Here is a 15,931-nt window from a genome sequence, read left to right as displayed (position 1 = left end):
CCCGCAGAGTTTCTTTTATCAGTGTACGAGGTGAGAAACAAACGATGATACCTATATCAGGTGAACAGGTGCATTGTTGTTATCATCCGTATATTTAGCATAGTATTTCGGTAACATGTTGCGAGTACTTAACCTAGTTTTAAGTGCACCCGCTATACGTCTTATCATTTGACAGTTTGAGGTTCGTATACGATCCTCCGGTTTATGACACCGGGTGCAGTACTTTTATCACCGTTACGGCAAAGTACCCGCATAGCAAAGGAAAGATAAAACGAATTACTAAGCTAATAATAACATATTTCCATGCTCGGTTGTTTTTTTTTCTACCAAATAGTTACACGCTGTGTTTTAATAAGTAGAAAGATAGTAACATCCAATAGAATACACGCTTACCAAAATGGTGGCTGTTGCGGTGAATAATTGGAAACACTTTCTCTACGGTTTCCGGATAGCTAATCAAACATTCTGATAGCACATTTCGAGTTCCCATCGACACGGTCCGTCCCCAACCGTTTGGACGCACTACATTGGTTCTGATAATTTCTATACATCGATTTACCAAACCACCATCGACGTAGTAAACCGTTGTTCACTGCCTCGCCGTCTACCGGACCCAGTTCATGGTTGTTCTAAAAAAGTAGGTCACACAGAATACTTGCCAGCTCCGAAAGGGGTTCGGTGTGATAGAAAAGTGACCCCCTGGAGAACGAGAATTGGAAAAAAGAAATCGATTAACTTTTCAAATACTATCCTTTCCACACCCGTTCAGGCCGTTCTCACATTTCCTGTGTGCGTACCAATAGTCACGGTGCGATCGTAACACGTCTGTGTCGGGATGGGGTCATCATTTTTACCCAACGTCACACACCAATAGTGCACTGTTGTGGGGCTGTGAAATGACACGTCAAGCTGATGGTGGGTCGAATCTAGTGTCAAGGTCTGGGTAACGCTCGCGGTAAAGCGTGTACCATCAACGGACCGTCGTCAATAACCGTGCACTTGCACACCGTATGGCTTCTCGCAGTTTTGAGTGCTAGTAGTACCACCGCAGCACGCAACCAACCTGTTGGCCAACGTGTACTTCCCGCCCCCCCCCCCCCCCTGGATCGATAGACAAACATGTCTCTTGCTACAGTTTATCGCCATGATTGATGTCGGAAGAAATTGTGTTTCATCCGGGTTTCTTTCTTGGAAGATTTCTGTCCCAACAGTAATGAGCTTGTTAAAGTTTTTTTCGTGATTTTTTGTTGTTGTTGTTGTTTAACCAATTAAAAAAATTAAAATGAAACTATAACGAAAAATTAATCGCACCTAATGGAACATTCTTTTTGGGCGGGTACCAATTTCGTGATGAAGTTTCGAGTGTGGTTTCGAAAAACTTATTCCCCGCATGCAATGTGTGAGAAACAATCGTCACGAACCCATCGGCCGCGTTGGCACTCGAATAAACTGTATGTGGTCTGTCAATTCAACACAACATCGCAAGGATGATTCACCTACCGTACCCATTCGGGGCGTTCCTTCAACGCTGACCGTTTGCTAATGATTTACACCTAATCTGCAGGGTTAAAACATTCATGCAGTTCCCACGCTAAGTGAACGCAAACTGCTACACGTATAGACGTAGTGACACCAAATCGTACGCTTTTGGACGTGTGGTGATGAGTCCCCGTCTGGATTACGTGCCCGGTCCGGTGTCACGTGAAAAACGTGGTCGTAAAAATTTAATGACTCATCATCAATAACGAGCTTGCGACCTAAAACCAGTATCCGTTGTGGTGCTAGTTTGCTGCTAGAGTTTATGAATTATGCCACGGACAATAGGGCAAGACTTTGCCAAAAAATTGTCCATGACCAAATGTCCAGTAGCAAAAAAAAACTAATGTACCAAACTGTACACGATCATCACTTCCATCAATGCTTTCCTCCCGACCGGGGTCAAATGCGAAAGAAACGGAAGTGGAACGCACAGTGAAACGGAAATTAGTTCCAGTCCATCATGGTAGCCTCACCGCTGGTTTCCGCCTCACCATTAGTGCAGTAAGATTAGTGACAATGTTATTGCTGGTAAGGTGATATTCAGAAGAAGTAAAAACAAAACCTGGAGGTCACGGTAACGGCTAGCCGCTCAAGGCGGTATCTCATTTGTGTACTATGCATACAACGCCACTAATCATAAACGAACCCAAAAAAAAACTCTCAGGGTGGTGAATGGAAAAATGGCCAACAAAAAATAAAACCTCCAAACAGGAGGAATGAATCAAAATTAGGTTTCGTTTGTAGCACAGCGTAAAACAAAGGAAAAAAAACCTATAGACTTGCGATGTAACGCATTACTGATGACGCGATGTGGTCATCAGAAGAAGATTTGTTTGTGCGAGCTTCTGCTAATGGAAGCATTCAAATTGATCGTGTGTTGCTTTTGTAGCAACATTAGCATTTCTGGAACGCCACTCATTCCACCAAACATAAACGATTCATCGGAATCGTTACAGAAACACTAATGTTTGGTTGCGAATTTCAAGGCCCTTCCTTCAAGGAGACATCAAAACGAATTCTTTATTTCAGTGTGTAAGTGGAAAAATTGTAGCTCGGGACGTGTAAGAATTAAGGTTAATGCTAGTTGCACAGAACGGCACCGGGCTTGTAGAAAATGTCCAACACAAAGCCATCCATTTGTAGTGAGTTTGTTTGGCAAAGAGGTCATTAAGATTTCCTGCGCTGATTGTGTGGTTCGAGAGAATGTCAACACAGTTGCTTCAATGTAATTGCATTTTGCAACGATTTGTTGTATGAAGAAAAAAAAAACATGGAACAATTCAATGGGTTGTTTAGCTTAATCAATATTGACTTTAAGCAACATTTTCGATAAGACAAACTTATCTAATCGATTTGTATGGTCTATTGCACTCGTACGCTTTCTAGTGATGGTATTTACTGATATGTAAGGTTTTTATTTTATTTTTTAAAGACAACTCTATTCGGCGATGGAAATTATTTGAAAACCGTGCTACCGGGGGTTGATGCGAGATCTTGCAAGAAAGTCCAGAAAGAACTAAATCAAAGGTGGAACCATATGATGTTCATAAACCGAAAATTACCCTAATTGTTGATTTTAGTATAGCTTCAGTACTCACATACGCCTCGGAAATATCACTCTGTCCAACACTGACGAATCTTTCTTGGCCGCTTTCGAGAGGAAGATGCTCAGTATTTTTGGTATTTATGAGTCTTCGGTTCAAGTACAGCCCGTAAAATCCTTTTTGGTCGTCCCTGTTGACAGAGCAATCTTGGTAGATCCAAGCTGAGATGCAGGTATTGATGCTTCCGCTAGAAAGACTTACTATAAATAATGGAATGGATAAAGACGGCGCACGACCGTGAACGGTTTAAGCGATTCTTGCAGCAGACCAAGCCCGAAGCGGTTTTACTGCCGGATAAGTAAGTAAGTAAATTTTGGTTGAAAATGAGATCAGGCATAATGTTTACAATTTGGACACGTTAAGCTATTGATCGTGCGCAAAACGAAATACTCTCTCATATATAGCCAAACTTACCAAGAGAAGGTTAAATACAAAATTTTGTTAGCTATAGATTGAAGGAACTATGGTACAGCGTGACCATTGCGAAGGTTCACCTAAATGACACTAGCCCAGCCATATTTAAAAACCGTTTTTGGGCTGTTGATGAACAAGAAAAGATCCGTGGTAAGACTACTCCAGATGTATGTCTCTATCGACAGGTTTACAAAGAACATGTTTGCTTAAGTATAAATTATTTTATTACGATTTATTTTCGAACAACGTTTATACAATAAATTAGATTACGGCGTTTAGTTAATCAATATCCCACTTTCTGCTCCATTGATTAAATACACCAAAGTTGGGATTAATGTCAAAAAGGTTCAATTCTGACGCTGTATTTACTATCTCAACTTTTTGTCTTAAGTTATGCTAATTTCACTTCCACAACAATACAGCGACTGCCAACATCACCGTACTGGAAAGGGCCACACTGATGTTGCTCGCACCATTACACAGGTCCGTTGTGCAGAGATCACAATCAACAATCCTAATTTCGGAGGGTAACACGTCCTGAATCAAGCCACACAGTGCCTTGTCATTGAACAGACAATCCCGGACGTAAGCGTATCCGGTAACACCGCCTATCGTACCCTTGGCGTACACCGATACACAGGCCGGCTCGATTTGACGAGCCTCGGGTGGTAGAAAGACGTTACGGCCCTGTACGGACACCTGACTGACGCTGCTACATTCTGTCGCCCGTGAATTTGCCGCACAATCACTCCAGCTGTCACCGCTTTGGCACTGGTAGCATTGCAGTGCGGACACTGTGAAGTTTTTAAAAAAGAGGAGAACTCGTTAAAAGTAGATGTATGGATTATCACTACCATAGTCTCTTCTTACCACTATTTGTCAGCGAAAGAAAAGCACCAAAGAACATGCACACGATCACAAAGCTGCTCATTGCGACTTGCTTCATCTTGTTTGAATGCGGAACCACTTAAAAATGTAACTAAGAACTGAACACTTGACACCTCGTACTGCCGACTGTTGGTTAATGACGTTCAAATGATCCGTTACCCATGCTTTAATATGTCACACCAAACCCCGTTTCGAATATCAACAGATTAGAAAAAATCGATTACGATAAGATAAGCAATCGGTCTGTCGACAGTAGGTGTGAATCATTTATCGTTTTTACACGTTAAGAAAATGCATGTATTGTGACTCTTTGCAACCAATTAGTAACGCGATAGATTAGCAAAGTAACTCGACTGTCCTGCTCTATCGAAGAATGCATTCACGATTCATAAACTGCCCTTGAATCGGTTTGAAACCATGACCTTTGAGACCATCTCTACTCGCAAAAATCCTTGGAACTAGAACGACTGCTACATCTACCACTTCTTTTCGACGGGAAGAATCTACGACTCATTCAAATCATTTCCTTTAGCTATTAAATTGTATATTCTGATAATTGTGAGTCACAGCATTGTCTCGATGAGGCATAATTCTGAAATAAGCCAGTAGCAAACTTTCAGCGTGTTGTCTTATCGCGTTGGTGTAATAACTTTTTCCTAAGCACTGAGTGTGACAGTTATCTAACACTGGCAGGGAACCACCGAATTGTAAATGCTTTTGTTACTACGCCATGCCTCATATCTAGCGGAATCTTCTTAAGGGATATTGCTCAACGCTTTGGCGTAACATAATCGCTTTCGAGTCGCGTGCAGTGTGTCGATTGTGATAAGAAATGACGTGTCGATAGTAAATGAATTGTACTTGAGCGCAATAATTCTGTAAGCTTATAATTCGATGATACTTCATCAGTATAACCTTGTCAAGTTACCCTGTTGCTACAATAGTACATTTATATTTGTAATTGATAAGCATGTTTGATGACCCTGTTTATATCAATGGAAAAATCCAACTCAGATATTGTATGGATGTATAGCTGTAATGGAGTCCAAAAGATTGTATTGTCTGATTTACAAACATTCCAAACAGCTATTCGACGAATTCTGGGATATCCCTGAAAGAGACACTGAGAGATCTTGACACGATCAAGCTCGATCTACCATCGATGTTAAGCATTATTCTGTTGGTTTCGCATAACGTCAAGATCATATATGTGCAGATATGTGCAGAAAATCTTTACAACCTAGACATAATACCACCAGAAGCTATAGCGTCTTCGACTGAATTTCGCCTATTCTTCTATCTCTTTGATGTACTCCAACAATTGTATTTCAATATTAAATGACCAACTTTGTTAGTGAGTCCTTCCAAACCTTTCTGAAACAAAACTAAAAAATCTTAAGCAATTAAAACATTCATCTACTCGCAGTCGTCCCTTTCCACGATCATCCGTAACAGTAACTAAACATACCTCCCAGATTGTGGGACTTTTTTCAGTACCTGACGGTGGTGATTGTTGGGCTTAAAAGTACGTACCAGATGGTCCGATTCTCTCACTTCAAGGCTGTCGACTTTCACGTACCATATCCAGTTCAAATAGAATTAAAATCGGTAATAATTTATCGGAATCACTTTCTCTCCTCGCTTCGTCGGTAACTTTTCGCAGCCAGAACCGGCCAATATACGACCAGACGACCTTCTTCAGGCGTGGACGAACACACACATATATATGCTCAAACCTTGCTGCTGTAGGTTGGTTGTGTTCGATCCAATCAGCTTCTTATGTTCTCGCGTGGTAGAACATTCGTCAATAATTTATCCATCGGAACCATTGTCGACGGAAGGACACATGTACACACATCCGTGGCATAACCACTTACTCTAAAGCGGTTGTATCCAAACTTTCAAGTCGTCGCTACCCCGGTACAAAGGTACGATTAGCCGGATAGGTTGGGAACATTGTTTCCCCGCACAATAATTTGACAGAAAGCTGTCACCGGTAGGGCAGATGAACCGCCAGGGAAATTGAAGTAAGAGTAGAGAGGTTGTTTGCCGCACGTCCAACATCACTGATCAGTATGTTAAGATTCTCACCGTGTGTCCAATATTTCTAGATGGGACAGCAAACCCCAAAGTGTTGTCATGCTTCTTTTTTTTCTTTCGAATTGTGTTACAAATCCATTGCTTGGTCATCGACTGATTGGTACACATTTTCTCGTTCTCACACAGGGACCACATTCCGCACGTGACGCTTCTAATGGACGGGTGTCCTGTGCCACGTTCCGTGCCACCGTTCGAGCATTGGCTTTGGGTGCCACCGATGAAGTCGCGACCGTTGGCAGTATTACGGTTGTGATAGAGCGATTTACCACGCATCCCAACCTTCGTCGAATCGTCGAGATCGTACAAGGACACACGCCTGGTGGACGCGGAATGCCTTGGTGCAGCAGGTGATCAAGTGCAATTCATCAAGTGCATAAATTCAGGAGTGCAAACAATAATCAAAACAGTGTAGTGATAAAAAGAAAAAACTCATTGAAATATCCTCGCTATAAAAGTGTCGCAAGTGCCACAGAGTTAAGGATCTGTTAGTGGAAAGCTTAAGGAAGAAATTAGCCTTTATGTGTAAAAATGTTCAATGCTACAAGTGAAAGTGTATCGGAATGATTCACGTATCGTAGTTCCTAGCGGTAGTGTTTGGATTGCTTTTCCAGTAAAATGAAGAGGAAAAAAAGCATCATCTATTGCCAAAGCGTATGTGTTACCCTGTTGTGCGAGATCGTGATCTTGCTTTGCCTACGTGCCTAGTGATTTGTGAGTAAGTTTCTTGTGGCGTCATCAAGACCGGTCCATAACTAGTGGCAAAAATCCTACACGCCATAATCATAACCACCAAGTGCAATTCATCAACCATTGGGGCCAAAGATTACACACACACATACACAACTTCGTTAAACGCCGTCCAATAGCATTAGTGTATTGTTATTATATTTTGTGGAAAGCGAAGGAATACATTGATCAAGCGCCTCAATATGGGCGAATCCAGTAAGGTGCAGCAACAGCAGCAGGAAAAAGCCAGACAACGTAAGTAGAATGGCGGAAATGTGACGCTTCATCTGCCATCATATATGAACAGCATGCGTTTAGTGCAACGTCCTGTCATCGCTAAATCTGTCACCACTAGTAGTAGTCACGTTCGCTCATCGCCTTCCGCATCCGTTACTAATTGCTTTGCTTGTATCACGCTTACTCATCATTACTGGTTCGGATCGCGATCACGTAGAAAATGAAATGTTTTGCTCTGATAAATTGCATGCATATCAAGTAGCAGTAGCGTTAAGTAATAGCGAACGCATTTGAATAATGCACCGATTGTTATTATTGCTCAAGATGGATATTTGCATATCATGACATTCACCACGTGTTCTGCGTACCAGCAGTGCACCAGAAGTGTCAAGTTCGATGCATCCAAAAATTACTCAATTATAATTTGTATTAGTACCTAGTTTGTGTACGTACAAATGGACTATGTGTTGGTGTTATGCACCCATTCAAAATGCATGTGCGAAAAAAGGCGCCACATAAACTCCTCGTTTGCAACAACATTCCACCACCACCACCAGCGGAGCAAAAACAACGGCAAAAAGTGCATGCCATGCGCAGTACGTTACGACATTTTCGAGTTTCACTTTCTCACAGGCGCGCATCAACACTCGTGTCGTGTTTATGTTTTGGTCGTACCCAACAACAAGACAACAACAATGCACAATCGTGTCGTCGAAGGGTGGGGAGTTGGGAAAAACCGAACGTTCGCATTTCCCGAAGCATGCGTTGCCTTCCCTTCCTCAAATGCACGTACCCATTCCACACCCGTAAATCTCTAGTGACAGTGACAGAGCGCAATACTGAAAAAGCTGGCAGCACTGCAACGCGCCACAACATTTTTGACATGTCACAAACGTCAAACTACTACACCACCACCAATGCAGTAGCGTGCGCAACGAAAACGAAAACATTTCCCAAGCTTTTCTCGCTCTCCCGATATACGGTTCGGTTCGCTCTCGCTCACCCCTTCGTATTGTGTGCGTGTGCTTTCGGTGTGCCGTCTCTGTCTACTAAACGGGCATACTAATGATGAAAACCACCTACCCTTTACCGATTGGCGCGCGGCAGTTTATGTTGCCCCTACCGTTACCGTTTGTGACTCTCAGTCAAGCGAGAAAAACGACGACACGGTGGTGTTTTTCCGCGACAAACCAGCACCAAAAGGGCCAGCAGACACAGTCCCATTTTCACTTGACAAGCGAGCGGACATACGGGTGCAAAAAAAAATTGACCAGGTACGACGTTGTACCCGTGCACGTTGAAATCGATAGAGAAACGCGCGGGGTGGTGGCTTGTCCGTGTGTGCTTTTTTTTTGGTTCCAACAAATGGAAAACTCTCGACCAGCAAAACACGCGTAAAGCAAGTGTGGTCACAATTCGCTCGTAAATTGTGCGTATACCATATAAAACAACAGTTACCAGTGAGTTTGGTGCCTGCTATTCGGGTGTAACGCCTTGATTAGTAGCGTTGCACAATATAACGTGCGTGCGTGTGGTTTTTTGATACATACGTGTGTGTTTGTGTGCGTTTGAGCAGAAAAGAAAAATAAAATTGTAGGTAGTAAGTTTTCGGTGCGTTCGTTTTTGCTTGGTGATAAACTTAGTAGCCACAGAAGATGTCTTCAAACGCGTACATGAAGAGAACACAGCACCCCAGGCAGTTGGGTTGGGTAGAACCGTGTGTTTTGTAGCGGTAGAGAAGGGTGCAAAAAAAAGAAGCATTAATCCGCACATTCGGAAGAAAATCGATCGAAGGCTCGTGCGCTCTCGCCTGGTGTGAGATCCGTCTGTATAGCAACAACGGTGGTACTTTTCCAATACACAACCTAAGTACGCTAGGGCGCCACCTCCACCCACCGTTCGCTTAGTGGGGCGCCGCAGTGGGTCTATCTCTCTGTATGTGTGTATGTGTGTTTGTGTGTGTATGCGTGACCAAGAGACACGGAGCGTTTGATGCGTGTCCGTACGCGCCCAACAAGAAGGAAGTCGGGGGTGTGGGTCGGATGAGTGTGAAAAGTGTGCGCGAACGTCTTCTACATCCCGTCCCCCGTACGGAGTGTCCTCTTTCTTGTACCTTGAACGTGACGCATGGGTATGGACGGTGAAGGAATGGAATGGAGCGATAAGAGTTAGTTCAGGAAGGGGGTGATGATGGTGGTGTGGTGGAAGGTGAGGTGAGTGATATCCGGTTGGAAAGTCCGCGAAGGACGAAACACCCGTACTGATCAGCCCGTACTCGTGTGTTGAAGCGACCGGATTTGTCGGATGACTCATCGACGGCAAAAAAAGGGATACAAAATAAGAGTGAACTGCCCCCCTCGGTTCGATTATCCTTGCGATGTGGGATGTGGCCAGTATGGTGGTGTATGTATGTGCTTTATTTTTTTGCTCCTTCTGACCATTGCTGTGTAGAAGACAAAACGGGCAAAGAACTAGCGATGCCCATAAATTCATCTAAGCCAAGCCATTCACCAAAGGAAGACAATGCGAAGCCGTCACATCCAGTGTGGAGGAGACGACTTCTTTATCCTTCTTGTTGACACAGTCAAAGGCAATGAGGATTGCCCAGCGCCCTAACCACATAGTTACGACCGTAAAACTGGGCTGAAGGATTTGTTCACTCGCTCGGAGGTTTCGTGTTATTAAATCGATTGGGCCATGTGGGTGCGAGAGGTACGAACCAGTGGGTGAAAGGAGCAACGCGTGTGCAATCAGGTTCCGGAGCCGGTCGTAACGCAATCAAACCGTTTCCTGCAATTAAACGTCTCTTCCCTCATCCACCACCACCACCACCACTCTACCAGGGGGTGTTCCGTGGGTGTTACTTCATGGGCAAGATGTGTAGCCCAAGATGAGACCCACTTGGTGACCATTGCCTTAGTATGCACATTCTCCACCACCCAAAAGCATCCTGGCCGTACGTCGTACCATTAGGCGTACTCTCTGCTGTGTTTTTGTCACACAAACAATATAATGTCCTCGGTAAATTGTAAAGCCATCAACAAGCTTATACCATCATCGCAAGCTGTGCCATGAACTTTTTAATCCACTACCGATACTCCTTCCCTCCGACCCTCGCCCCCCCAATTGAAGTATCGACGTTCTTCGTGCCGGGGCAGGTTAAACGGGTGGCCCATCAACTGCTGTCCCACCATTAGGTATACAATGTGATACACACAGCCACACTGCTGCAAAGTGGCTTATTATCATTAGCCGCTAGTCAGCATAACCCTAACCGAATGACCTCTCCGGAGGTTTGTTAAAGCATGAGGCCCTTCTAGTCGGCGAACATTACGTTATGACTCCAGTTTCGTTTCGGGTGTTGTCAAAGGTGGCCTCGCCTTGCAAACGAAAATGACACGCACAAGCCCTTTTTGTGCGAGTTAACTGTGCTCAGTTCCCTCCACAACAACACTCAATAAACGACACAACCTGGTGCAATAATCGCCAATTGTTTTGAGTGGGAAGCCATTACTGCTCTTCTGTCGGGTGTACTGTTGCAAACCTTTAAAATGTACCACATGCACTAGCTACTGTCTGTATGCGTGTGTGTGTTTGCTGCAACTGCAACTTCTAGAGAGCAATGTATCTTACCCAACGGTAGTAAGATTTAGAAATACCTAGTTCCTCTTTTTTTACGATCAACGACGGTTTTATTTTCGAAACAATGAAAGGGGATAATGTGGAATTCCAAACAAACAACTTTGTGGCGTACTGTCTGTTTTTAGTACGTGCGGCATACTATTTTTTTTCTTCCATTGCTTTGTCAGCAAATTTGTCTACTAGCTTGCGTAGTGTTCTGTTTGGAGACGCGGATGTACTGCGGATTGCAGCAATTGCGGCTATTTATTGCGACAGATCTCTATCGTTGGTTGAGCCTTTACTATTTTCTACGTGCACTATTGAGACCGTTTGTTTTGTTGTTAAAAAGTAAAGATCCTTCCTTCGCATTCTTTTTTGTTTTTCCGTTTTTTTTTGCTTTTCTATTCGCTTCTAAATATAAACAATTTCGAAGAAACGTTCCTTCGCGAAACAATCTAACGCTTGTTATTTAAATTAAACGATAAAATTCCTCCCACACCCACCCGACACACTACTCTTACGGGCCACTAATAATCGGCAGGGTGTCGATGATGGTGCCTCTCCCTTTGACATCTGCTGCCGTGACATCAGACGCGCCGGTGTGACGCCAGTGTTTTGCTGCTTCGGGACAATTTGTCAATTTTCAACGCCCCGTTACGGATTTCTCTTTAATTAAGCCAATTAAACAAACAGCTTCCACCACCCTCCCCAGGCACAAGAGGTCACCTCACCAGGGTGGTAATAAAATATCATTCACAGCACTGAAACAAATCGTTGCCTTCCGTTGTTGACCTTTACGTAGCTGTGTATGTACAGTTGAACTCCACTTCGGACACGGTCTCGATCATTTGGGGATGAGATGCACAAAGCACCAGGACGCAGTATCGATGGATGAATGTGTTTTTGATTGGGTAATAATCAAGAGTGATTCTGCATTTCTTATAAACGATTCCCTCTACAGAGAGTGCATGAGTGCATAAGTGAAGAACCATAAAAGCTGATCCGACTCATTGGCAAGTTAATTGACGTGCAGCATTGGTTCATCGTAACGGACTTTTCGGAGCGCTAGGAACATAAAAAAAAGGTGATAATAATTGTGTCACAGCAAAGTGGTAATTAGTAGGACAGCTCCGTACGATATGTGACTGGGCGTGCGTACGGAAACGGCTGTAGTACGCGTGACGATCCTTCACATCCCAAAGCTCGTGCGGAGGGAAGAACCACGGCAGCGGCATCATCGGTGATACGATGGTAGACAGCTGCATTCCATCCACGGTACAGCGGTTATAGTGAACGTGCTGAGTGACAGCATGCCTATTTCGCACGCCACCACCGATTCGGTCGAGCTGGAGATCCTGGAGATACGGCAGGATTCCAGCGAAGACGATGAGCATGATCCGGCAGGCCGGTCCTACGGGGCACGCAATGCTCGTGGCCGACGAATACCTCCAGCCACGGTCGTTCGTCGACAGCAGCACCAGCAGCAGCAACATGAGATAGTTCTGGCCGGCAGTAGCTCTGCCCGTGGTCCGGAAACATTCGGCGAGGATCGCGGTATGATGGCCCGGACTGGATCGCCACCGAAGCGGAAACGGTTTCGCCGGAACCATCGTAGCAGCAGTACGCGGCGCAAATCCAACTCCCAAAGCTGTGGCAGTCTGTACAATCTGGCTGCGAACCGGCCCCTTCATCCGCAGCGTTCGGAACCGAACGTGAACTTCTACTCCAGTCCCGGTGAGCACGGGTACGAGGGCACGATCGATGTCAACTTCCACGTGCAGGACAGCTCCAACACGCTGGACGATGCACCGGTGCTGGAAAGTTGCGAAAGTCTTGGTGCCGGGCGACGATCACGCAGCGGTGCCGGTATCCGGTGTGGTTCGGCCGGTACCGGACGTCTGCTCGGTAGACCATGCATCACTGTTGGTGATGGTGATGATCGGGATGGTGTTGGCGATGAGGTCGACGATGGTAGTTACGGCAGTGGCATGGATACGCTCGACGATAGGGGAGACGATGGCATGACGGCCGGGTGTCTCGGTGGTGGTGGTGGTGGTGGAGGTGGTGGGTCGGGCACAGGCCATCCACACGGACAGCACGGTCTCCGGGCCTCGATAGCATCGGTGCTGGGGAAACTTGGCATGTGGAACACCAACAAACCACCGGGCGGGAAATCGGTCCCGGTGCTGATCCATCGTAGCGAAACGAAATCGTCCTTCGATCGTGGACAATCTTACATATCGAACGGAGCCAGTCGACTGCGATCGATTTTCGGGGGTAAAACCATAAGTCACGCAGTTCTGTTTACAGTTTTCCCGGCTAGCGCTAGTTTCTATCTGTCCGTTCCTCTTTTCATTCCACCTTTTGCTCACCAAATGGTTCGCATGCTTCATTTTGTTTTTTTTTTCTCACGCACAGTACCATTAACACCATTATGAAATGGCTGGCCCGCTACAGGCCCGTTTGTGTGTGTGTGTGTGTTTGTATTGTTATTGCACCATAATTGCACCTGCTTGATCGATCGCTCACATTGCCTCACTAACTTCGCTTCCACCATTCGACTAACTTCACTGATGTGTCGTCTCATATGCTCATCACATTCTTCATGGTATGCATTGCCTTATCTTGTGTTTTTCCATTCTCTAACAATCATTTACTCAACTCGTACTAAAAAAAAAAATCTCATCACAAATTTTGTTGAGCAAGTAATCTTTTGCTAAAACTATATTACATTCCCTCAATGCCAATAGTATATTAATTTATATTACTCTCATTGTAACAGAAAATGAACGACGAATACGAGCCAACGATAGAGAATACAATACACAATTCAAATATGCTGTAAGTGATTAGCTTTGCAACGAGGATCCATTCCCTTCCACTAACGATCGTTTCGCTTGCAACAACTTTCAGAACAACTACATCAAAACGTCCAAATATTCAATATTAACATTTTTGCCTTTGAACCTGCTGGAGCAGTTCCAACGTCTTGCCAACTTTTACTTTCTGTGTCTACTAATTCTCCAGCTGATACCGGCAATCTCGTCACTGACGCCTGTCACCACCGCGATCCCATTGATCGGTGTGCTCATGCTAACTGCCATCAAGGATGCCTACGATGATTTCGTAAGTATTTTCCTGCCGTTTGTTCTTTTTTAAAATTGCCCTTTACTTACGTGTAACGCAATTCCCTCACCTTATTCTCACAGCAAAGACACATGTCCGACTCGCAAGTTAACAACCGACGGTCAAAAACGCTCCGCCACGGGAAGCTGGTCGATGAGCGGTGGTCCGGCGTACAGGTCGGTGACATTATACGGATGGACAACGATCAGTTTGTGGCGGCCGACATACTGTTGCTTTCGTCCAGCGAACCGAACGGGCTGTGCTTTATCGAAACGGCCGAACTGGACGGTGAGACAAATCTCAAGTGCAAACAGTGCCTGCCCGAGACGGCCGCAATGGGCCAGCAGGAGGATCTGCTGTGGAAGTTTAACGGTGAAATTGTGTGCGAACCACCGAACAATCTGCTGAACAAGTTCGAGGGTACGCTCACGTGGAAAAACCAACGCTATCCGCTCGATAACGATAAGATCCTGTTGCGCGGTTGCATCATCCGCAACACGCAGTGGTGCTACGGTGTCGTCATCTTCGCCGGGAAGGACACGAAGCTGATGCAGAACTCGGGCAAGACCAAATTCAAACGGACGACCATCGATAGGCTATTAAATTTTATAATCATAGGAGTAAGTATAAAGGACGTGGTGTGGATGTTTCCTTCACCAAAGATGTAACATTTGCATGCATGGAATTAACATACAATCAATATGTTCGACGCTATACAAACCGGGCAGCGGTGGTGGAAAATTCCCATTCAAAGATGGGCATCAACAACAGCTGTATAGCTGCAGCGGTGTTACTGCACAGATCATGCCCCGCTACGGGTGGTCCAGTTTGCAAATGGCGGCCGAATGAAACTGCATCTACGCTGTACAAGCTAAATAATGCAGATATTTATGTGTGTCTTGCTTTGCTGTACTCCGTTTGCGGTACAGCTTGCCGCTTTTAGCGTGATTGTCATCGCTGATTGAATGACGTTAATCGATTGGCATTCCGCGAAATATTATTCCACAGCAGGCACGTTACAAAGAACTGGAATCATCGTTCCGCTGGAAGCGTTCAAGCTAATTTGCTTCCCTGTACCATCGTTCGCTTAACCGTAGGGCTCGAGTTCATCACCTATTTAGCGATCGGAGTAATTTAATTGCGCTAGAGAAGCATCCCGGAAGCTGTTAATGCTTGTTTATTTTATTTTATTTTCGGAATAATTATCGACATTGCATTGATGAATGGGTCATGCAATAGATTGATGGTACCAGACAATCGGGAGCATTCAAGTCTATTAGGTCATGCCCATCGTGTTGCTCAATAATCTCTATCTATTCATGAGTAACACAGTTGCATCTGTTAATACGTGTTAAACATGTTTTTTTCTATTTCATTTACAGATAGTGTTCTTTCTCTTATCGATATGCGGTTTCTGCACGATTGCATCCGCAATATGGGAAGCATTAGTAGGATACAAATTTCAAGTAAGGCTTACAAGCGCTGCCTACAAGCACACCTTCAATATACTCATCCACAAATCTTCATCTTTCAGATTTATCTGCCATGGGAAAGGATAATCCCGAAGGATTACCTGCAGGGTGCAATCAGTATCGGGGGTCTAGTCTTTTTTTCCTACGCAATCGTACTGAACACAGTGGTGCCAATATCTTTATACGTGTCGGTAGAGGTAAGTG

At 44.7% G+C, this 15,931-nt stretch overlaps 2 protein-coding genes across 10 annotated transcripts in view; one reads left to right on the top strand and one right to left on the bottom strand.

Moving 5' to 3' along the window:
* LOC125761051 (phospholipid-transporting ATPase ID) overlaps positions 1-15,931 on the top strand; it is a 31,930-nt gene that overhangs the window by 6,392 nt on the left and 9,607 nt on the right. For 3 of the 9 annotated variants that reach the window (XM_049421826.1, XM_049421823.1, XM_049421818.1), the window contains exons 1-6: positions 11,958-12,863; positions 13,912-13,970; positions 14,043-14,255; positions 14,339-14,875; positions 15,638-15,721; positions 15,790-15,924. In XM_049421826.1, coding sequence (XP_049277783.1) covers positions 12,440-12,863; positions 13,912-13,970; positions 14,043-14,255; positions 14,339-14,875; positions 15,638-15,721; positions 15,790-15,924 — 1,452 coding nt within the window. In that variant the 5' untranslated portion in view covers positions 11,958-12,439. The other 6 variants (XM_049421822.1, XM_049421820.1, XM_049421821.1 and 3 more) reach the window with 6 other exon arrangements.
* LOC125761070 (uncharacterized) lies at positions 3,889-4,924 on the bottom strand. The gene is made up of 2 exons (XM_049421867.1): positions 4,428-4,924; positions 3,889-4,351 (listed from the first exon to the last, which is right to left on the bottom strand). The coding sequence occupies exons 1-2, from the start codon at positions 4,501-4,503 to the stop codon at positions 3,960-3,962; spliced, it is 468 nt and encodes a 155-aa protein (XP_049277824.1). The 5' UTR covers positions 4,504-4,924; the 3' UTR covers positions 3,889-3,959.

This window comes from Anopheles funestus, chromosome 2RL (genome assembly GCF_943734845.2).
Source record: "Anopheles funestus chromosome 2RL, idAnoFuneDA-416_04, whole genome shotgun sequence".
Taxonomy (NCBI): domain Eukaryota; kingdom Metazoa; phylum Arthropoda; class Insecta; order Diptera; family Culicidae; genus Anopheles; species Anopheles funestus.
This window is presented reverse-complemented; position numbering and strand designations above follow the sequence as displayed.